This window comes from Ascaphus truei, chromosome 3 (genome assembly GCF_040206685.1).
Source record: "Ascaphus truei isolate aAscTru1 chromosome 3, aAscTru1.hap1, whole genome shotgun sequence".
Lineage (NCBI taxonomy): Eukaryota > Metazoa > Chordata > Amphibia > Anura > Ascaphidae > Ascaphus > Ascaphus truei.
This window is the reverse complement of record NC_134485.1, coordinates 221,729,027-221,752,089: the sequence shown is the minus strand read 5'-3', so window position 1 is coordinate 221,752,089 and position 23,063 is coordinate 221,729,027. Positions and strand designations below refer to the sequence as shown.

The 23,063-nt window shown below is 50.3% G+C and overlaps 2 protein-coding genes across 5 annotated transcripts in view; one reads left to right on the top strand and one right to left on the bottom strand.

The window, feature by feature from the left end:
• Positions 1-23,063, bottom strand: part of TXNL4B (thioredoxin like 4B) — a 62,839-nt gene that overhangs the window by 6,047 nt on the left and 33,729 nt on the right. Inside the window, exon 1 of one of the 3 annotated variants that reach the window (XM_075590118.1) lies at positions 9,194-9,344. The exons of 1 other annotated variant lie outside the window; for it this stretch is intronic. The gene's annotated coding sequence lies outside the window, so the exon portion shown is untranslated. Of the gene's footprint in view, positions 1-9,193; positions 9,345-23,063 lie in introns of those variants that run through there. One more of the 3 variants, XM_075590119.1, reaches the window with a different exon arrangement.
• On the top strand, positions 9,292-12,218 carry TRMT10C (tRNA methyltransferase 10C, mitochondrial RNase P subunit). 2 transcript variants are annotated; one of them, XM_075590113.1, is made up of 2 exons: positions 9,292-9,417; positions 10,669-12,218. In XM_075590113.1, exon 2 carries the CDS (start codon positions 10,705-10,707, stop codon positions 11,986-11,988), a length of 1,284 nt encoding a protein of 427 aa, XP_075446228.1. In that variant the 5' UTR covers positions 9,292-9,417; positions 10,669-10,704; the 3' UTR covers positions 11,989-12,218. The 2 variants fall into 2 exon arrangements, with proteins under 2 accessions (XP_075446228.1, XP_075446227.1); XM_075590112.1 differs by lacking the exon at positions 9,292-9,417 and adding an exon at positions 9,433-9,614.

Sequence of the window (23,063 nt, the reverse complement as noted above, 5' to 3'; positions counted from 1 at the left end):
CCTGGCCGAGGCCTTAGGAACAACGTGCACAGCTGCGTCAAGCCACAGAGGAGAGGGGATACTCTCAAATATATCCACTGCCTGCCCTTATCTGTCTGGTGAGTGGGCGATTCTACCATTGAAGCAGAGATATCAGTTTGACCCATCTCATTTTTATTCAATTTATGTACCATTTATGTTATTTTTATATGTCCGTTACATGTCTTTTTATTAAATGCCAAAATAATCTGTTCACCTGTTGATAATCTCAGCTGTTTGTTATATGTTATGTTTGTCATCTTTATCATATAGTATTATGCTATGCACTTTATTTGTTCTTTTTTTTAAGCACAAATATCATCTATTTGGAGACACCCTGAGATCTGTACATCCACCAGGCTCGGCTGTTTATATCCCTTTTCACATATATTTATATGTTAGGCGCCATAGATACGCCTTCCTTTTAAATATGTATCATTTGTTACTTTGTTACAGTTATGTATGTCCGTTATGTTTTTTTTTTTACACACTATAGATCTTCTTTTGCCCTCCTCTAGTGTTTATATCAGTCACCTTATTCCACAAGTGTGTCTATTGCAGCCTATTGGCTGCTTTATGGTCCTATTAGAGAGCGGAGGAGGGTACTTATAGATCAGTAGGTGTATTTTTCCTTACTCTTTGACAAAGTACCCCGTCGGGTACGAACCGCATCAGAGGTGCCATAGACATGTCTATCCATTTTGGCTTAATATTGATCGTTTTTCATCGATTGCTGTTTTTTGTCGCTGTTACCGGCGAGCTGTACACCGCCTCCCTCCCTGTTACCGGCGAGCTGTACATCGCCTCCCTCCCTGTTACCGGCGAGCTGTACATCGCCTCCCTCCCTGTTACCGGCGAGCTGTACATCGCCTCCCTCCCTGTTACCGGCGAGCTGTACATCGCCTCCCTCCCTGTTACCGGCGAGCTGTACATCGCCTCCCTCCCTGTTACCGGCGAGTTGTACATCGCCTCCCTCCCTGTTACCGGCGAGCTGTACATCGCCTCCCTCCCTGTTACCGGCGAGCTGTACATCGCCTCCCTCCCTGTTACCGGCGAGCTGTACACCGCCTCCCTCCCTGTTACCGGCGAGCTGTACATCGCCTCCCTCCCTGTTACCGGCGAGCTGTACATCGCCTCCCTCCCTGTTACCGGCGAGCTGTACATCGCCTTCCTCCCTGTTACCGGCGAGCTGTACATCGCCTCCCTCCCTGTTACCGGCGAGCTGTACACCGCCTTCCTCCCTGTTACCGGCGAGCTGTACACCGCCTCCCTCCCTGTTACCGGCGAGCTGTACATCGCCTCCCTCCCTGTTACCGGCGAGCTGTACATCGCCTCCCTCCCTGTTACCGGCGAGCTGTACATCGCCTCCCTGTTACCGGCGAGCTGTACATCGCCTCCCTCCCTGTTACCGGCGAGCTGTACATCGCCTTCCTCCCTGTTACCGGCGAGCTGTACATCGCCTTTCTCCCTGTTACCGGCGAGCTGTACATCGCCTTTCTCCCTGTTACCGGCGAGCTGTACATCGCCTCCCTCCCTGTTACCGGCGAGCTGTACATCGCCTCCCTCCCTGTTACCGGCGAGCTGTACATCGCCTCGCTCCCTGTTACCGGCGAGCTGTACATCGCCTCCCTCCCTGTTACCGGCGAGCTGTACATCGCCTCCCTCCCTGTTACCGGCGAGCTGTACATCGCCTCGCTCCCTGTTACCGGCGAGCTGTACATCGCCTCCCTCCCTGTTACCGGCGAGCTGTACATCGCCTTCCTCCCTGTTACCGGCGAGCTGTACATCGCCTCGCTCCCTGTTACCGGCGAGCTGTACATCGCCTCCCTCCCTGTTACCGGCGAGCTGTACATCGCCTCGCTCCCTGTTACCGGCGAGCTGTACATCGCCTCCCTCCCTGTTACCGGCGAGCTGTACATCGCCTTCCTCCCTGTTACCGGCGAGCTGTACATCGCCTCCCTCCCTGTTACCGGCGAGCTGTACACCGCCTCCCTGTTACCGGCGAGCTGTATATCTCCTCGCTCCCTGTTACCGGCGAGCTGTACACCGCCTCCCTCCCTGTTACCGGCGAGCTGTACATCGCCTCCCTCCCTGTTACCGGCGAGCTGTACACCGCCTCCCTGTTACCGGCGAGCTGTATATCTCCTCGCTCCCTGTTACCGGCGAGCTGTACACCGCCTCCCTCCCTGTTACCGGCGAGCTGTACATCGCCTCCCTCCCTGTTACCGGCGAGCTGTACACCGCCTCCCTCCCTGTTACCGGCGAGCTGTACATCGCCTCCCTCCCTGTTACCGGCGAGCTGTACACCGCCTCCCTCCCTGTTACCGGCGAGCTGTACATCGCCTCCCTCCCTGTTACCGGCGAGCTGTACACCGCCTCGCTCCCTGTTACCGGCGAGCTGTACATCGCCTCCCTCCCTGTTACCGGCGAGCTGTACATCGCCTCCCTCCCTGTTACCGGCGAGCTGTACATCGCCTCCCTCCCTGTTACCGGCGAGCTGTACATCGCCTCCCTCCCTGTTACCGGCGAGCTGTACATCGCCTCCCTCCCTGTTACCGGCGAGCTGTACATCGCCTCCCTCCCTGTTACCGGCGAGCTGTACACCGCCTCCCTCCCTGTTACCGGCGAGCTGTACACCGCCTCCCTCCCTGTTACCGGCGAGCTGTACATCGCCTCCCTCCCTGTTACCGGCGAGCTGTACACCGCCTCGCTCCCTGTTACCGGCGAGCTGTACATCGCCTCCCTCCCTGTTACCGGCGAGCTGTACATCGCCTCCCTCCCTGTTACCGCCGAGCTGTACATCGCCTCCCTCCCTGTTACCGGCGAGCTGTACATCGCCTCCCTCCCTGTTACCGGCGAGCTGTACATCGCCTCCCTCCCTGTTACCGGCGAGCTGTACATCGCCTCCCTCCCTGTTACCGGCGAGCTGTACACCGCCTTCCTCCCTGTTACCGGCGAGCTGTACATCGCCTCCCTCCCTGTTACCGGCGAGCTGTACACCGCCTCCCTTCCTGTTACCGGCGAGCTGTACACCGCCTCCCTCCCTGTTACCGGCGAGCTGTACATCGCCTCCCTCCCTGTTACCGGCGAGCTGTACATCGCCTCCCTCCCTGTTACCGGCGAGCTGTACATCGCCTCCCTCCCTGTTACCGGCGAGCTGTACATCGCCTCCCTCCCTGTTACCGGCGAGCTGTACATCGCCTCCCTCCCTGTTACCGGCGAGCTGTACATCGCCTCCCTCCCTGTTACCGGCGAGCTGTACATCGCCTCCCTCCCTGTTACCGGCGAGCTGTACATCGCCTCCCTCCCTGTTACCGGCGAGCTGTACACCGCCTTCCTCCCTGTTACCGGCGAGCTGTACATCGCCTCCCTCCCTGTTACCGGCGAGCTGTACATCGCCTCCCTCCCTGTTACCGGCGAGCTGTACATCGCCTCCCTCCCTGTTACCGGCGAGCTGTACATCGCCTCCCTCCCTGTTACCGGCGAGCTGTACATCGCCTCCCTCCCTGTTACCGGCGAGCTGTACATCGCCTCCCTCCCTGTTACCGGCGAGCTGTACATCGCCTCCCTCCCTGTTACCGGCGAGCTGTACATCGCCTCCCTCCCTGTTACCGGCGAGCTGTACATCGCCTCCCTCCCTGTTACCGGCGAGCTGTACATCGCCTTCCTCCCTGTTACCGGCGAGCTGTACATCGCCTCCCTCCCTGTTACCGGCGAGCTGTACACCGCCTCCCTTCCTGTTACCGGCGAGCTGTACACCGCCTCCCTCCCTGTTACCGGCGAGCTGTACATCGCCTCCCTCCCTGTTACCGGCGAGCTGTACATCGCCTCCCTCCCTGTTACCGGCGAGCTGTACATCGCCTCGCTCCCTGTTACCGGCGAGCTGTACATCGCCTCCCTCCCTGTTACCGGCGAGCTGTACATCGCCTCCCTCCCTCCCTGTTACCGGCGAGCTGTACATCGCCTCCCTCCCTGTTACCGGCGAGCTGTACATCGCCTCCCTCCCTGTTACCGGCGAGCTGTACATCGCCTCCCTCCCTGTTACCGGCGAGCTGTACATCGCCTCCCTCCCTGTTACCGGCGAGCTGTACATCGCCTCGCTCCCTGTTACCGGCGAGCTTTACATCGCCTCCCTCCCTGTTACCGGCGAGCTGTACATCGCCTCCCTCCCTGTTACCGGCGAGCTGTACATCGGCTCCCTCCCTGTTACCGGCGAGCTGTACACCGCCTCCCTCCCTGTTACCGGCGAGCTGTACATCGCCTCCCTCCCTGTTACCGGCGAGCTGTACACCGCCTCCCTCCCTGTTACCGGCGAGCTGTACATCGCCTTCCTCCCTGTTACCGGCGAGCTGTACATCGCCTCCCTCCCTGTTACCGGCGAGCTGTACATCGCCTCCATCCCTCCCTGTTACCGGCGAGCTGTACATCGCCTCTCTCCCTGTTACCGGCGAGCTGTACATCGCCTCCCTCCCCGTTACCGGCGAGCTGTACATCGCCTCCCTCCCCGTTACCGGCGAGCTGTACACCGCCTCCCTCCCTGTTACCGGCGAGCTGTACACCGCCTCCCTCCCTGTTACCGGCGAGCTGTACATCGCCTCCCTCCCTGTTACCGGCGAGCTGTACATCGCCTCCCTCCCTGTTACCGGCGAGCTGTACATCGCCTCCCTCCCTGTTACCGGCGAGCTGTACACCGCCTTCCTCCCTGTTACCGGCGAGCTGTACATCGCCTCCCTCCCTGTTACCGGCGAGCTGTACATCGCCTTCCTCCCTGTTACCGGCGAGCTGTACATCGCCTCCCTCCCTGTTACCGGCGAGCTGTACATCGCCTCCATCCCTCCCTGTTACCGGCGAGCTGTACATCGCCTCTCTCCCTGTTACCGGCGAGCTGTACATCGCCTCCCTCCCCGTTACCGGCGAGCTGTACATCGCCTCCCTCCCCGTTACCGGCGAGCTGTACATCGCCTCCCTCCCTGTTACCGGCGAGCTGTACACCGCCTCCCTCCCTGTTACCAGCGAGCTGTACATCGCCTCCCTCCCTGTTACCGGCGAGCTGTACACCGCCTCCCTCCCTGTTACCGGCGAGCTGTACATCGCCTCCCTCCCTGTTACCGGCGAGCTGTACATCGCCTCCCTCCCTGTTACCGGCGAGCTGTACATCGCCTCCCTCCCTGTTACCGGCGAGCTGTACATCGCCTCCCTCCCTGTTACCGGCGAGCTGTACATCGCCTCCCTCCCTGTTACCGGCGAGCTGTACATCGCCTCCCTCCCTGTTACCGGCGAGCTGTACACCGCCTCCCTTCCTGTTACCGGCGAGCTGTACACCGCCTCCCTCCCTGTTACCGGCGAGCTGTACATCGCCTCCCTCCCTGTTACCGGCGAGCTGTACATCGCCTCCCTCCCTCCCTGTTACCGGCGAGCTGTACATCGCCTCCCTCCCTGTTACCGGCGAGCTGTACATCGCCTCCCTCCCTGTTACCGGCGAGCTGTACATCGCCTCCCTCCCTGTTACCGGCGAGCTGTACATCGCCTCCCTCCCTGTTACCGGCGAGCTGTACATCGCCTCGCTCCCTGTTACCGGCGAGCTGTACACCGCCTCCCTCCCTGTTACCGGCGAGCTGTACATCGCCTCCCTCCCTGTTACCGGCGAGCTGTACATCGGCTCCCTCCCTGTTACCGGCGAGCTGTACACCGCCTCCCTCCCTGTTACCGGCGAGCTGTACATCGCCTCCCTCCCTGTTACCGGCGAGCTGTACACCGCCTCCCTCCCTGTTACCGGCGAGCTGTACATCGCCTTCCTCCCTGTTACCGGCGAGCTGTACATCGCCTCCCTCCCTGTTACCGGCGAGCTGTACATCGCCTTCCTCCCTGTTACCGGCGAGCTGTACACCGCCTCCCTCCCTGTTACCGGCGAGCTGTACATCGCCTTCCTCCCTGTTACCGGCGAGCTGTACATCGCCTTCCTCCCTGTTACCGGCGAGCTGTACACCGCCTCCCTCCCTGTTACCGGCGAGCTGTACATCGCCTTCCTCCCTGTTACCGGCGAGCTGTACATCGCCTCCCTCCCTGTTACCGGCGAGCTGTACATCGCCTCCATCCCTCCCTGTTACCGGCGAGCTGTACATCGCCTCCCTCCCCGTTACCGGCGAGCTGTACATCGCCTCCCTCCCCGTTACCGGCGAGCTGTACATCGCCTCCCTCCCTGTTACCGGCGAGCTGTACATCGCCTTCCTCCCTGTTACCGGCGAGCTGTACATCGCCTCCCTCCCTTCACTCAAGCCTCAAAGGGCTGATAAATGTCACCAAATTAGTAAACGCTCAGTGAAATATCACCAGATCGTGAGCGGTACATAATGTGTCCTATTTATAGTGTCTGCATTAAGCAAATATAGTGATTTTAGAGAATTTAGCAAATTAGCATATCAAACATTGCAGTGCACACTGACATATCAAACATTGCAGTGCACACTGACATATCAAACATTGCAGTGCACACTGACATATCAAACATTGCAGTGCACACTGACATATCAAACATTGCAGTGCACACTGACATATCAAACATTGCAGTGCACACTGACATATCAAACATTGCAGTGCACACTGACATATCAAACATTGCAGTGCACACTGACATATCAAACATTGCAGTGCACACTGACATATCAAACATTGCAGTGCACACTGACATATCAAACATTGCAGTGCACACTGACTTAATGCTTAGCGTATCGCTTGCAAACTCTGACCCAGCCGCATCTGTTTTTGCAACTAAAAAATGGCAAATTTTGTACATCGTTAAGTAATAAGCCCCGAAGAACAGGGCATTACTGGTCAATAATGCCCTGGCTGGAAGAGTTGAAGGCCCGAGGCGAAGCCGAGAGACTTTAACCCAGCCAGGGCATTATTGGCTAGTAATGCCCTGTTCTGGATGCCGGTAGGGGAGGGCTGCGTAGGGGGTTCTGGAGGCCGGTAGGGGAGGGCTGCGTAGGGGGTTCTGGAGGCCGGTAGGGGAGGGCTGCGTAGGGGGTTCTGGAGGCCGGTAGGGGGAAATGAGGAGCCGGCTGGGGAGGGCTGCGTGCGTGCTTTCAAAAACTGTTTGTAGCGCTGCGCGTAGGAGTGGAGAGAGTCAGAGACACGGACTGAGGGGGAGAGGAGGAGTCTGGTCTGCCAGTCTCTGGATGCCGGGCCGGTAGGTGTGGGGGCCTGGAGGGAAGGTGGAGAATGACGGGGGAGGGAGGGGGAAGGTGGATGCCGGTAGGGGGCTGATGGTGGATGCCGGTAGGAGGGGGGGGGGGTGGATTCCAGTACAGGGGGGGGGGGTGGATTCCAGAACAGGGGGGGGGGGTGGATTCCGGTACAGGGGGGGAGATGGTAGATTCCGGTACAGGGGGGGGGTGGATTCCTGTATGGGGGGGGATGGTGGATTTCGGTACGGAGGGGCTGGTGGATTTCGGTACGGGGGGGGTGGTGGAGGCTGGGGAGGGCCGCGTGCGTGGTAGGCCCAAAACTGTAGCGCCGCGCGTAGGAGTGGAGACAGTCAGAGACACGGACTGAGGGCGGCCGCGGAGGAATCTGGTCTGCCGATCTCTGGATGCCGGGCCGGTAGGAGTGCGGGCCTGGGGGGAAGTGGAAGGTGGAGGATGCCGGTTGGGGGGGGGGGGAGTGAGGTAGGACGGACAGTCAGACAAAAAACAGACTACAGAGTAAACAGGAGTACACACACACACACACACACACACACACACACACACGAGGGTGAAACAGACTCAGAGAGGCACAATCACAGGACAGATAACAATTACAGCATGGATGTACTTAACGTTTATGTTCTATGTGCATAAGCAGCTGCACAGCCGGGAACATTCAAACTCGCTTCTCCCGCCTGTGCAGTTGCTTATATTAACTTGTAGTCCGTCCCACTCCCCGCCCATGAGGAGGGCCCTGATTGGATCCCCTCGCCTCATATTTTTTTTTAATGTATTTATTTTTTGACACGGGCTTCTTTTTAAGACACTTTTTTTTTCTCCCTGACACACGGGGGCCCGGTGGCGGCCGGGTCCCCCTGACTCAACGGGCCCGGGACGCCTGTGCCCTGTCCCCCGCTGTTGGCGGCCCTGCATAAAACACACATTAGCAGTCCCCTCTACACCCACTGCAGCCCCCATGTAAACCCACACACTGCAGACACACACACACACAACACTCTGCACACCTCCTCCACCCACAAAACACACACACAAGACACACACACAAGACACACACACACTGCAGCCCCCCTCTACACCCACAAAACACACACTGCGGTCAGCCGACGGTCGCTGGAAAATCAAAGAGATGACTTCCAGCGATCACCACCAATCCGTCGCGCCGCGCTTACTATAAGCGCACGCGACGGCGGCAATGCATTTGTTTTGCCACGGCGTCGCTGTCGCCCGCACTATAAGCGTAGCCTTAGGCTGAGGCCATAGAGGGGTCCAGCCGCGCTCCTCCGCGCTGAGGCTCGCCTGCTCGGTCAGGAGCGATTCCATGGACTGGCAGGCGAGCCAGCATGCGCGATCGGGAGGTGGGGCAGTGACGTCGCTGGGCCAATAGCCCGCGAAGCGCCGACGTCAACGGCACATCGTTGACGTCATGACGCCGCTTCGCACTGAGTGGGTGTTTTCAGCTGAAACTGTTTCGCCGGTCGGCTGAAAATCCCTGCGCCTCAGCACACCTGCAGACGCTCGCGGAAGCCCCCTCTAAAGACATCCTCATTGAGGAGACGGGGCTCCGGGACAGAGCGGCTTCCCCCTCTATGGCCTCAGCCTTAGACGTTCCTCTTGGTTTTTTTTTTGGTTTTTTTTAAATAAAAATTTGCAGGTTCATTTTTTTTCTGGACACCCCATTTCCTCTCCATACTGTTTACCCTACTTATGTTTAATACAGCCACAAACACAAGTCTCACAGTAAATACTTGTGAGTACCAACAAGACCCTGAACTTTGTCATAGATGTTTAAGGCAGTGACATGACATTGCAAGTATACATCGTAACTTAAAAAGAGAGCTTATTTCCCTTAGTCATAAACCAACTCCTGTCACAAACATATCTGTCTCTGGATGTTACTTTATGTTAATGACTAAAAGAAGCCACACCCATACACTTCATGTGAGCACCTACACTAGATCAATACTTACCATTACTTTACAAAAGGAAGTGTCAGCTTTGCTGTAGGAGAGTCAGTCTCCCACTTGAGCAGGGGTGAAGCCGCAGACAGGCACAGCTCCAGCACCCTGTGTGATATGCACTGGTGAGAGGAGGAGGAGGAGCAGCAGCATACTGACACAGTACCAATCAGACCCGGATACGGAAATGAGCAGCCAGCTATCTCACAGTCACGACGGCCCCATACAGGAGCATGGTACAGTGTGTTTGTGTATGTGTGTATGTATGCGTGTGTGCGCGTGTGCGACACGCAAAGTGCTTCTCTTTCCCTCTGCAGCCTATTCCCCCCGGATAAAGCTGACGCGCTTGTGCAGCAGTGTGTGCACAGGGCTTGTTACCGCTGCGTGACCTTCTCCTGGCAGCTAGGCTGCAGCATGGAGCGGATGCACTGAGGTGAGAAGCACTGGTGGTTTTAAACAACAATACCCATATTGTTCACTATTATTACAGATGTGGGACTGCATTTGCAATCACGTCTATATTTAAAAAAAAAAAAAAAACCTGATTGAGCGTGTGTGTTGACAAAGAAAGTATTGAGGCTCACACTTTCTTCCATACATCCTTTGATTGTATTGATGATCATGGAGTGTAGTGATTATCGTTTGGTCAGTAAAGCTAGCAGTTTTTACTCTGTCAATGCTTTTCTGGACTAATACCTGATTCTTTTTTTAAATTCCTTCATTTGCAGAAGGAAGTTTGCAAAGTATCAAAGCTCCCTCTGGCACTTAAGGGAGTTACATCACTATTCACGTAGCATCAAATATGATAGCACATGTCAACATTATAAAGCTTCAAAATATTTCAATCTATACATAGGTCCCAAATGATTGTTCCCCCCCCCCCCCCCCTCCAATAATTAGAACTGTTAAGCATACTTCCCACACTACACAGCCATAAATATCCTCTATAACTCTGTGTCCTCTTGGTTTTTGCCATAGCTTACAAAGTAGAAGTGTTTTGGCACCATATATTTATTTATTACTATGAAAACAGTGTTTTTTTGTGTGTGCTATATGTCATTGTATTTTCATTGTACAGCACAACATTCTCAATCATTCATTTGGGATTTAATTTTTATTCAACACACAAACTGCTGCTTTAATTTGCCTGTATATTAAATTCTACACATTTATAGTAACAAACACATTTTAAAACCAGAGACAGAACATAAAACACAGACAAAGCTCAGTTTTTAGCACATCCAGTGAGACTCATACACGGTACAGTGCCTAAATATATACGTAAATATCTAATAAGTAAAATGGTCTTTTAGTTTGACATTTTTGGCCAAAAGTAGCACTCCTCTGTGACACTCATATGCTTATATATATGTTGTGGTCATTTTGGGGGTTCAATAGGAGCTTGTTAGGTGTCCAGTATGTTTAGTAACAAACACAGACATTTGCATATGATCTGAATGACATTTTCCCCTCCTAATGTTTTACAGGCATTTCTTTAGATTTCTCTCTACGTTGTTTGGACAATGCGGTTCATTAATACATTCCTGCGAACCATTGGATGTTCTACCTTTCGTACCTGGATAAAGGAAGGCGGCAGCAGATGGTTATTCATAAATGTGCCTCACCCACAATCACAATGTAGGACTCTAATACTGTCCCGACAGCTGAGGAATGAAGGGACCAAGCAAGATTCCTCTGAAAAGTTAGACCTGGAAGAGTGGAAAAATATAATGAGATCCGGCATACAAGAGACTGCAAATGAGCAGGAGATGGAGAGGCAACCGGATTCCTCTCTGACTGCCATGCGAGAACTCGTAGAGATGTGGAGACTTGCGGGGAGATCCGTACCCGAGTCTATTAGCGAAGAGCAATTAAAAGTCCTCGTTGAGCTTCTCACCAAGACATCGAGAAAAAAGTACTTAAAATATCTGTCAATAAAGGAAGGTGTGAGAAAAGCAGAGAAAGAAAAGAAAAAACTTCGCAAAACCAAGATGGAAGACTTGGATCAATCGTTTGAAAAAGCTGGGCTGAGGAATACCTTCTTCTTACAGTTCTGGCAGAAATCTATGGATAACGTGCAGCACTGGAAGTCTGCCCAGGCAATGACATTTGGACAACCTTTAGTATTTGACATGGTGTATGAGAATTACATGTCGCGCAGGGAAATGGAGAACACTGTGAACCAGTTTTTGGAGTCTGAAGGCTGGAACAGAAGATCTGTGGATCCTTTCCACATACACCTCTGCAGTCTCCAGCCTGATGGGCCCTACCATAAAGAGTTAGTAAGACGTTACATGGATGGTTGGGATAAAATCTTTGTCACTGCCACAGAGAAATCTCACATTGACGTTTTCCCGAGAGATCGACTGGTCTACTTAACAGCAGACTCTCCCACTGAGTTGAAAAAATTTGACCACGACAAAGTTTACATTGTCGGCTCCTTAGTTGACCGGTGTCAGCAGACAGGATTATCTCTAGCAAATGCCAAGCGGCTAAATCTGGCCACAGCACGACTTCCGCTAGAGAGATACCTGCACTGGGAGGTGGGGGCCAAAAACCTCACCATTGACCAAATGATGCGCATTCTGCTGACCTTAAAGGACACTGGAGACTGGAAAAAAGCATTGTCATTTGTTCCAACCAGAAAACATGATGGTTTTGTAGAACCATCTCGCTTCCAGAAAATGAACCTGCCCAAAAAAACTAAAACGTATGAGTTTGGTAAAAGTAAAACCGTTGTCCCACGTGCGGCTCAATATTTTCCTGACCGAGCAAAACAGAAAAGATGGTGGGACGAGGAAAACTAATTCTGTAAAAAATGTACAACATCTACATCATCTTTTCTGTGTGCTGAATTAAATCACAAACATATGAAGGTGAATGTGTATGCAATATACATTTTCATATTAATGTGAATTAAGCGGTCTATGCAACATTAAAAGTCGTTATTCTGCTATGTTTGTGAGTACTCTTAAATACCAAAACAGCATCTCTTTGCTAGCAGTGTGAGTAATAAAAGTGATATTAAGAAAATATAGTTGACGTGTCAAAATATTCAGTTGCATTTCATGTAGGTTTGCATTGTACGTCATTGTGTGTGGAAACTTGTTCTGGAAGTCTTCTACTTCTAGTATTATTTGTGGCTTTGTAGCATGGGCCATGCTATTCACAATCAACCCTTTGAGTGCTGAGGAAATGTTTCTGATTTTGGTGCTAGCAATGTTCAAGCCACATTACCATTAATATTTAGCATGTAAATAAACCAATTATTTTTTGGAGATCCTATCCATGGTTAAATGTTATTTTCCCACTGATGTTTCATGTTACTGAAACTATAAGATTGAAAAAGCGGATCCCTCATTTCAACTTGAGGTGAAGATAACTCTCTCCAAACTACACAGACACTGTCCCCAGGTTATGTCTACCCACAGAGTTGGTGACATAAATAGAGATTTATAAGTCACAGAATAAACAAACACCAGGGAACTCTGGTATTCCACATAGGGGCCTCCCTGATCTTGTACCTAAATGGTGATGCCGCCCATTTTGAGTTCAGAAGGAATAATTTCTCTGACATTTCAAAATTTTGGAAGGTGCTCTTAAAGCACCTATCACCCCCAGATGCTTGTATTTTAATATTTTGTTTTCAGTGTGTTGCCCCCTAAGCAAGTTCTACTCTTTAAAAAAACAAAACGGTTTTCTGGTATTAAAAAAATAAGGTTTTCTTAATCTTTAGAGTTTGAGGTTACTATGGTAGCATGTAGACTACACTTGGCTCTAGAGAGCGCTTCATTTTAACCTTCCATTATATCCTGAAGCATTACATTAAAAAAAAAAAAAAAAACTGTGTTGGATAGGGCAAGAAGAAATCTCTTAAAGTAAGTTAAAAAAATGGCCATCAGTACGGACGACTCATCCCTCCAATGACATAAATGTTACATTATGAAGCACCATAGCGTGACTTTTAGGTCCAGAAGAAACAAATCAGGCAGCACTCGAGGAGTTAAACAGACCAGGAAGATGTAGCCTTTTATTAATGTCTGATGATTTGACGAATATATGCTCTATATGCACAGGACATGCGCCAGAGTTGCAGTCCATGTAGCTCATAAGCTAATAAAGAGCTAAAAGGGAGACCCTCTACGTATCGTACGACCTTGTACAGAAGCGAACATTGAAAATATAGTTGCAAATCTTTACATCTGCCTGACATATAAACGAGAAAATAGTACATTAACCAACATCCTATGTCCGTCTTAATATCAATGTCCATGGTTCACTTTGGTGCTAAAAGTGACTAATGAACGAATGAGCTTCAGAGGAGAGCATTTTCTTAGTTTAGTGAATAAATAGAGTGAATAATCATAAGTGAATAATCATAAGTGAATAAAGGTAATGGATGATACGACCAGTTAATCAAATGTCATAAAACACTCCATTGAACAAGGCATCTTGAGTTAGCCCTCCATGGTGATCACATGTAAGGAAGAAACACAGTGCAGAAAAGATGGTGCATTAACGTTTTCCTCCATAGACAAATTACACAAAGGGGAAAATGCCAACTCACAATAACCCCGATGGTAATAAGCAAGGAGTGACTTGGGGCGCTCTCCAACTCTTCTCCGGTCTTAGCACCTGCTCGTCTGGCCCGTCCTGCTCGTTCACCCGCGTGTAGTCTCCGTCTGCTGTTCTCACTGGCAGACCATTCGGGACCTCTGACGTCAGCAAGATGGAACTTCAGTGGGTTGATACGGTGGCCTCCAACGTCCAAAAAGCCCAACGCTTTTCGCCAGTCTGTCGGCTTCTTCTGGGGTTATGCTAGGACTCCGGAGGCGCCGAGTTTAAATACCCTACAGCTCTCTTACACATGGATTCAACTCTGCTGGTTATAATTATGCAGATATCGGCTCCTAAAGCACTATAGGCTAAGATGTATATTGGGAGCCGCCCGCAATTAGAATGACAATGTTTTATACAATGAACTGGAGAGAAAAGAACCCCACTAAAGCACTCATGCACTATGTTGAGATGATTGGTCAATTAAAAATTAAATTTATTAGAAACATAATAAAACAATGGGATTTAAAATAGAATTAAACAGAATGACAATACGCTGAATTCCCTTGGGGATAGTGTGATCCCTGGGTTGGTAGGTATTGTTAGTGTTGCTTGAATACACTAACCCCAAGCAACCTTAAATCAGGAAGCCTTGGGGAAAGCTTATATAAGGGATTTAATGCAATCCTTATATGTAGTGCCAGGTATACTAGTTGTGCAAGTGGTGCATTAGTGTTGAGATGACACTGCATATGGCTGGTTAATTCATACAGCTTTATATTAGCAGTAAAGCATCATATCAATCTTGATACGATATTGCACCTGTGTTATCTCAGGAGTTAAGTAATCAGTTAGATAGTACTGCCCTGTAGAGTAACACCAACAGAGAAGCTTAAAGTCTTGTAGATAGATCCAACTGCTAGGATGTTGATTGCACACTGTCACGGTAGCTTATGACAAGATATAATGAACACCAAATATCTGGGTTGAACTGAACGAGGCTTAGATATAATAAAATATAATTTATTCCTTAAATAAGGTGAACACATCAATATAGTACAATTAACAGACAAGAAGATAACACTTACTTAGGGTTGGGGGATGGAGAAGTATCCACTAGCAATTCTCCAGTAGTCCAGTGACATTCAAGATGGAATCAGAAGCACAACTCCAGCAATCCAGTGACATTCAAGATGGTATCAGAAGCACAACTCCAGCACAACTAAAAACTGTAGGGTTGACACAGTTTATATACCTGTGCAACCCTATTCTTAACATTGAACACAGCCTATTGGTGAACAATTATCTGTATCCACTCTCTATTGTGGAGTCACAGACTAACAGACTAACCCATGCCCTCAGGTAACAATTAGACTGACAGAGTTTGTTGATTGACTAATACTTAATCCCTAGACATTGGGTAACAATCAAGGCAGTTACTTTTTGATCACCGTGCTTAGGCTACTCAGCCGTCTGCCCTTCATGACTTATTAACCTAGCAAATGGCGTCTGCATTTTCAGAACAGATCCAAAATAAAATACATATACACTTTAATATCTACACATATTAATAAGTTCCATTCTGGTGGGCTCAGTGGGTCGACCTTTGCCAGTTTTTAATGCCTACAGTGACTCCACATATTGGCCAAATATGAACTCTCTGCGACCTCCAGAACTGGAGATACAGAAATGCACTTTAAAACATTAAAATACATGCTTATAATGAAACATGGGAACAGGGGAACATACATTTTCAAGGTATAACAAGGTGCAAACCTCATCCCTGGACCGCAGTCCAGTTAACCCCTTGTCTCTCTGGTGAGGTCAGGGGATGGCCATATGGGGTGCAACCCCTTTAATACCGGGCCACCCCCTTTCTCCCTCTACACCTCCCCTTCTTAATGGGTGACCTGTGGCCCATAGGCCCTAACGGGGAGTGGGGCACTGCTGGCACCCTTAACGAACTCAGTCTCAGAGGGATAGTCCTGACGTGAAAGTCCATCAGCATTGCTGTTTTCACTACCCTTTTTGTGCTGAATAGTAAACTCAAACTCTTGCAAGGCCAAGCTCCAACTTAGCAACTTGGCATTCTCCCCTGATGCCCTCTGCAGCCAACTCAGGGGGTTGTGGTCTGTGAGGACCGTGAAAGCCCTTCCATACACATAGGGCTGGAGTTTTTTGAGTGCCCACACAATGGCCAAGCACTCTTTCTCAATGGTGGAATAGGCCACCTCTCTGGGGAGTAGTTTTCGGCTGAGGTACACCACAGGGTGCTCTCTACCGTCGTCCCCCACTTGGCTCAACACAGCCCCAATGCCATAGTCAGAGGCATCAGTCTGTATGAGGAAATGTTTGGTATAGTCTGGGGCAGCCAGTATGGGGGCCCCAGCAAGCGCAGTTTTCAGTGCCTGGAAAGCAGTTTTACAGGCAGGAGTCCAGGTGATAAGCACAGGCAGTTGCTTCTTAGTCAAATCAGTCAGGGGTTTGGCCACGGCGCTGTACTGTGGGACAAACTTCCTATAGTACCCTGCGGTGCCCAAAAATGCCATGACCTGTTTCTTGGTCTTTGGAACCGGCCACTGAACTATGGCTTCTACCTTGGCTGGCTCTGGTTTGAGGTGCCCTCCACCCACCCTGTGCCCTAAGTACAGGACCTCTGCCATCCCTACCATACACTTAGTGGGTTTCAAGGTAAGCCCAGCCTCCCTGATCCTATCTAGCACCGCAGCTACATGTCCTAAATGGGAGTCCCAGGAATTACTAAAGACAGCAATGTCATCTAAGTAAGCCCTGGCATAGCTCTGCATCCCTTCCAGTAACCTATTGACCAGGCGTTGGAAGGTAGCCGGGGCATTCTTCATCCTAAATGGCATCACTAAAAACTCATAGAGGCCACTTGGAGTGATGAATGCTGACTTCTCTCTAGCCTCCAGGGTCAGGGGGATTTGCCAATAGCCTTTGCTCAAATCCATAGTGGTCAGATACTTTGCCCCCCCCGCGAGTTCATCCAGTAACTCATCCATGCGGGGCATGGGGTAGGCATCTGACACCGTCCCAGCGTTGAGCAAGCGGTAGTCCACACAAAACCGGGTGGTCTTGTCCTTCTTAGGAACTAGGACTACCGGACTTGCCCAAGGACTCTGGGAAAGAGTAATAACCCCTAGTGTCAGCATCTCCTCTATCTCCCTCTCCATACTGGTCTTGACCTCTGCTGACCCTCTATAAGCGTGCTTATGCAGAGGCCGCAGGTCCCCTGTGAGCACTGGGTATTTTGTGAGATGTGTGGTCCCTGGCATGTCAGTGAAGAGGGCCCCATACTTAGCTAGCATGTCCCTGGCTTGTCCCTTCTGCCTAGCACTCAACTGTGCCCCTATCTCCACCTGCTCCACAGTGTTTCCCTGCCTGCTAGAAATCATAAGGGGTCCTACAAGATCCATCGCTACTTTCTGGAAGGGTTCCCCTATTATCGGTAGGGGTTTCAGGGGTGCCTTCACACGGTCGCCCGCCTTACCCACTCGCTGGCAGGCATCACAAGAGCGGCAGAAAGTGCCCACATCTCGAGATGCCCCCGGCCAGTAGTAACGCTGTAATAACCGGGCTTGCGTTCTGTTGACCCCCTGATGTCCCGGTAACGGAATAGAGTGAGCTACCCGTAACAGTTGCTGTCGGTACCCCTGGGGCACTACTAGCTGTCGCTTACCGGTCAATCCCTCCTCTATCCCTGGGTTCCCTTCTTCTCTATACAGGAGTCCCTTATACCATAGGCAGTGCTTAGTGCCTTCCCCTGCCTGAGATTCGGACGCCCGAAGTCTCACGCCGGCCAGGGTAGGGTCTGTCTTCACTGCCTCCCTAAACTGGGCTCCTAATTCTGGCCACCCCCCAGTCATGTCATTGTCCGAAGAATGGGGAAGGGTGAGGGGAAACAGTAAGTCAGTCTGTGGTTGCAACAGATCCTGGCTTACCTCCCCGGGCTCCTCTGCGCCCTCCGCTAACATTGGTCCCAAAGGCTGGGGGACTTGTGCCGCCGCCATTGCCGCTGTCTGGCTCCGGGTAACCGCCGCCACTGCAGCGGGTTTGGGCACTCGGTCATAGGTCCAGGTCATCGGTCCCAGATCGTTGCCAAGAAGAACATCGGCATCCAAACCGGGTAAAACCCCCACCTCCCGCACACCCTGGCCCTCCCCCCAATCCAAAAAGATTCTGGCCACTTGCAGGAACCGTGGCTCTCTGTCGGCCACAGTGATCTGTATCTCAGGGCCTGGGATCAATTCCTCTGGCCGGACCATATCAGGTCGGACCAGGGTCACTGCAGCTCCTGAATCAATCAAGCCGAATGCTTGCCGGTCACCGACTGTGACCGTGGTGAGATGTCTGCTCCGGCCGTCCGTCTGCTGCAGGTCCGCGCTGAGATGTCCTCCGCTCCTGGCTGTGGGCACCGATGAAACCGGGACAGGTGCTGCATGGGACGTCTCGCTTGGAGTTGGTTCCATGACCGGTCCGGAGTCTTTGGTGGAAGCCACCCGCATGCGGGCTACCGGCTTCGCAGCTGATGGGCACACCCCCCCAGACAATTAGTTAACAGTACACAAAACAGTGCAAATAGCTTTAAAGATACCAAAATCTTTTAGTGAAGAAATTCAATGATATTAATATGATCCATAAAAAATCTTTTATAGGTTATGTTTTAAATTTATAAAACCAGTGAAAAATGTATCATAAATCAATGTAAACAAACCATAAAGAAGATAGAAAATCTGTACATATATATACAAGTATACATCAAAAATATATATACACACATCATGCATACGTGTGTATCTGAAAAAATGTATATATACATAAAAAAAATGTGTGTATATATATATATATATATGTATATATATATATATATATATATATATATATATATATATATATATATATATATATATATACATATATATATATATATATATATATATATATATATATATATATATATGAAAAAAAGGAAGAAAAAGAATCCCATCAAAAACATTCTAGCAACAATTAATAATAATAGAATTTATTCAATGGAAAAACGCATAGATTATACAATATTTAAAACAGTCCCTTGGAACCCCAAACAACATGAATTCTGGTAAATGCACCAAAATAAAATTGAATTTAGTACATACTATAATGGCATCAGAAAGTGTAAATAACCTGCTCATATAACCCAAGACCGGCCGGTCAAAAAAGAGGGTTAGTAAAAATTGGACACTGAATCTATGTATATAAATAGTACCACTCAACAACCAAAATTAGATTGTGTATGAAATAAACACAATACAAGAACCATGCTGTATGAGTGCAATAGTCACCACTGGATAATAAGTATAGTGGTCCTATGGAGAGGATGGATTGATAGCAGAATTTGTAGAAGTCAGTGTCCACTGAAAGTTCTGAGCCTGGTTGAGGGGTTCCAGGGGAGTACAAACACAGCCCGACGTACGTTTCGCTACCCCTGCTTCGTCCAGGGGCTTAAATTGGTGGCGTCCAATCAGGCTTAAAAAGGACACCTAAAGTGAGTATAATCCAATAGCGCTGCGAGCAGCAGAGCAGCTGATAGTTGGTATCCAATGAAAGCTACATCGTGATGCAGTGGGTGGATATCGTGACGTCTGATGACCATGATCACATAACGAGGTTTAGGATTGGTTCCCAGAATACCATCGGACCACTCGGAGTTGCGGAGATATCCTGCTTCAAAATCCCGCGAGAGTTCGGGTGATGGCTGTGAATACATTCAGATGGAGATAGGAACCGCAGTTCCTCACTGAAAGAATTATTTCATGATGTCATCTGAGATGAGATGTGTGACAGGGTAAATAAAAGCCACCAGCTATATGCCTGGAAAACCTATGTCTAGTCTGCAGTGCAGCACTGACTAGGTTAACTTCAGCTGGGAACCTCAGGACAATTAGTTGGATCCCAGCTGCCTAATCAAGGTGTGTTAACAACCCAGGCTGTAGACACATGGGGCTGGCTGTTGAGGAGAGAGGAGTAAGCTACTGAAGAGATTACTGATACAAGGTCTGTTATCAAAGTAGATGAATGATGAACTGTCTGTCTCCTGCATAGAAAAGGGTAACTGCATTATTTTTAGACTGTATGCTAAAGAGAAACTGTTTTGTTTGTCTGCTGAAGAAAAAGCAATTTTCTTTTCTCATGTCTGCTGAAGAAAAAGCCATTTTTATTTTCTCTTGTTTGCTGAAGAAAAAGCCATTTTCTTTTCTCTTGTTTGCTGATGAAAAGCTATTTTTGTTTTTGTGTACTGTATATCTTTTAAGGCTAAATAAATAAGCCTTGTCAAGAAACCCGCGTGTGTAGTTGCATGTACCCTGCAACAAGATGACATCATTATTTACACTTTCTGGTGCCATTATAGTATGTACTAAATTCAATTTTATTTTGGTGCATTTACCAGAATTCATGTTTTTTGGGGTTCCAAGGGGACTGTTTTAAATATTGTATAATCTATGCGTTTTTCCATTTAATAAATTCTATTATTATTAATTGTTGCTAGAGTGCTTTTGATGGGATTCTTTATCTTCCTTTTTTCATTAATTATTTTGTCCCTAGCATCGTCATTAGGTCATTATTATTATTTATATGATCTTACTTTTTCATTATAGCAATTTAAGTTATTTAGTCTAGTTCGTTGCAGGCTTATTTGTGTGTATTGGATATATATATATATGTTTAATACAGATAAATGTAAGGTTATGCATTTGGGATACAAGACTAAAAAGGCGAATTACAAATTAAATGGGGATAAATTGGGGGAATCCTTGATGGAGAAGGGTTTAGGAGTGCTTGTAGTCAGCAGGCTTAGCAATAGTGCCCAATGTCATGCAGTAGCTGCAAAGGCAAATGATCTTATCTTGCATCAAACGGGCAATGGATGGAAGAGAAGTAAACATAATTATGCCCCTTTACAAAGCATTAGTAAGACCACACCTTGAATATGGAGTACAATTTTGGGCACCAAGCCTAAGAAAATACATTATGGAACTAGAGAGAGTGCAGAGAAGAGCCACCAAATTAATAAAGGGGATGGACATTCTAACTTATGATGAGAGGCTAGCTAAATTAGATTTATTTACATTAGAAAAGAGGCGTCTAAGAGGGGATATGATAACTATATACAAATATATTCGGGGACAATACAAGGAGCTTTCAAAAGAACTATTCATCCCAAGGGGACTACAAAGGACTCGGGGGCATCCCTTAGGCTGCGTCCAGGGTGGCGCTGAGCTGTTGCGGGCGCTCACGCTCGCTATGATGAGACACATTGAGACAATGTGTGTGACCTGCGTGAGCTCCCTCCTGCGCGTGCCCGTGAGCTGTCCTCGACGCTTAGATTCAAGAGTTTCAAAATGTTGAATCTGCAGCTCCGACTTCAGATCACATGACCTACTTTACCCAATCAGAGGACAGCAAGGCAAAACCAATGCAATACAAGCATTGGGGGCTTTTATTGTATTGCATTGCATTGGTTGCTGTCCTCTGACACGAAACGGGGGGGACGGGACACACACGAAACGGGGACGGGACACACACGAAACTGGGGGGACACACACGAAACGGGGGGGCACGAAACGGGGGGGGACACGAAACGGGGGGGGGACACACACGAAATGAGGGGACACACGAAATGGTGGGGACACGAAATGGGGGGGGGGACACGAAACTGAAAACGGAGAGATGTGAACAGGGGCGGGTAAAACTAAGTGGTGGTGTGAGGGGGGGGTAAAACGAAGTGGTGTTGTGAGGGGGGTAAAACGAAGTGGTGGTGTGAGGGGGGGTAAACGAAGTGGTGGTGTGAGGGGGGGTAAACGAGGTGGTGGTGGTGGGGGGGGGCAAACGGAGTGAGGGGGGAAGGGGGGAGAGAGGGGAAAGGAGAGAAGGGGGAGAAAGGAGAGAAGGGGGAGAAAGGAGAGAAGGGGGGTAAAGGAGAGAAGGGGGGGAAGGAGAGAAGGGGGGAAAGGAGAGAAGGGGGGAAAGGAGAGAAGGGGGGAAGGAGAGAAGGGGGGAAGGAGAGAGAGGGGAAAGGAGAGAAGGGGAGAGAGAGGGGAAAGGAGAGAAGGGGGGAAGGAGAAAATGAGGGAGAGGGGAAAGTAGAGAAGGGGGGAAAGGAGAGAAGGGGGGAAAGGAGAAAATGCGGGAGAGGGGAAAGGAGAGAAGGGGGGAAAGGAGAGAAGGGGGGAAAGGAGAGGAGGGGGGAAGGAGAAAATGCGGGAGAGGGGAAAGGAGAGAAGGGGGGAAAGGAGAGAAGGGGGGAAAGGAGAGAAGGGGGGAAAGAAGAGAAGGGGGGGAGGAGAGAAGGGGGAAGGAGAGAATGCGCGAGAGAGGGGGGGAAGGAGAGAAGGGGGAGAGAGGGGGAAAGGAGAAGGGGGAGAGAGAGGGGAAGGGTGAGAGAGAGGGAAAAGGAGAGAAGGGGGAGAGAGAGGAGGGAAGGGGGAGAGAGGAGGGAAGGGGGGGAGACAGGAGGGTCGGGGGGAGAGAGAGAGGGGAGGGTCAGGGGAGAGAGAGGGGAGGGTCGGGGGGAGAGTCGAGGGGAGGGACGGGGGGAGAGAGGGGAGGGTGGGGGAAGGAGAGAGCGCAGGGGGAGGGAGAGTGAGAGCACAGGGGGGGCAGGAGGGAGAGAGCGCAGGGGGGGCAAGAGGGAGAGAGCGCAGGGGGGGCGGGAGGGAGAGAGCGCGGGAGGGAGAGAGCACAGGAGGGGCAGGAGAGAGAGTGCAGAGGGGGTGGGAGAGCAGGGGAGAGAGCAATGGGGGGGATAGAGAGAGATGGGGGAGAGAGGGGGGTGGGAGAGGGTGGGGGGGAGAGAGGGAGGGGGAGAGAGAGCAGGGAAGAGAGGCGGGGCAGGGAGAAAGCAGGGGGGGAGAGAGAGAGGGGGAGAGAGCAGGGGGAGAGAAAGAGAGGGGAGGGGAGAGAAGGGAGGGGGAGAGAGGGGACATATATATATATATATATATATATATATATATATATATATATATATATATGTAGCCCTGTGTAATTTTGGGGTTACATGCCTCTCTCTTCTGTGCAGTAATCCCTGTTAAGAGGGCAGGTTTGCCAGAAGTTATCATGGAGGTTTGCCCTCAACCCCCTGTGAGGTGTACTATGTAGCAAAGGAAGTGACAGCATGTCTGTGTCCACTGACAGTGACACAGGGGTGGGTCTTCTGGAGCGATATAATACGCATCACTTCCTAAAGTTCAGTTCTGTCTGTCTGCAGGTTCTCTGCAGTGCAAGAGTGAAGTTCAAGTGTCAGCTGACCCCACACTGTGTCAGG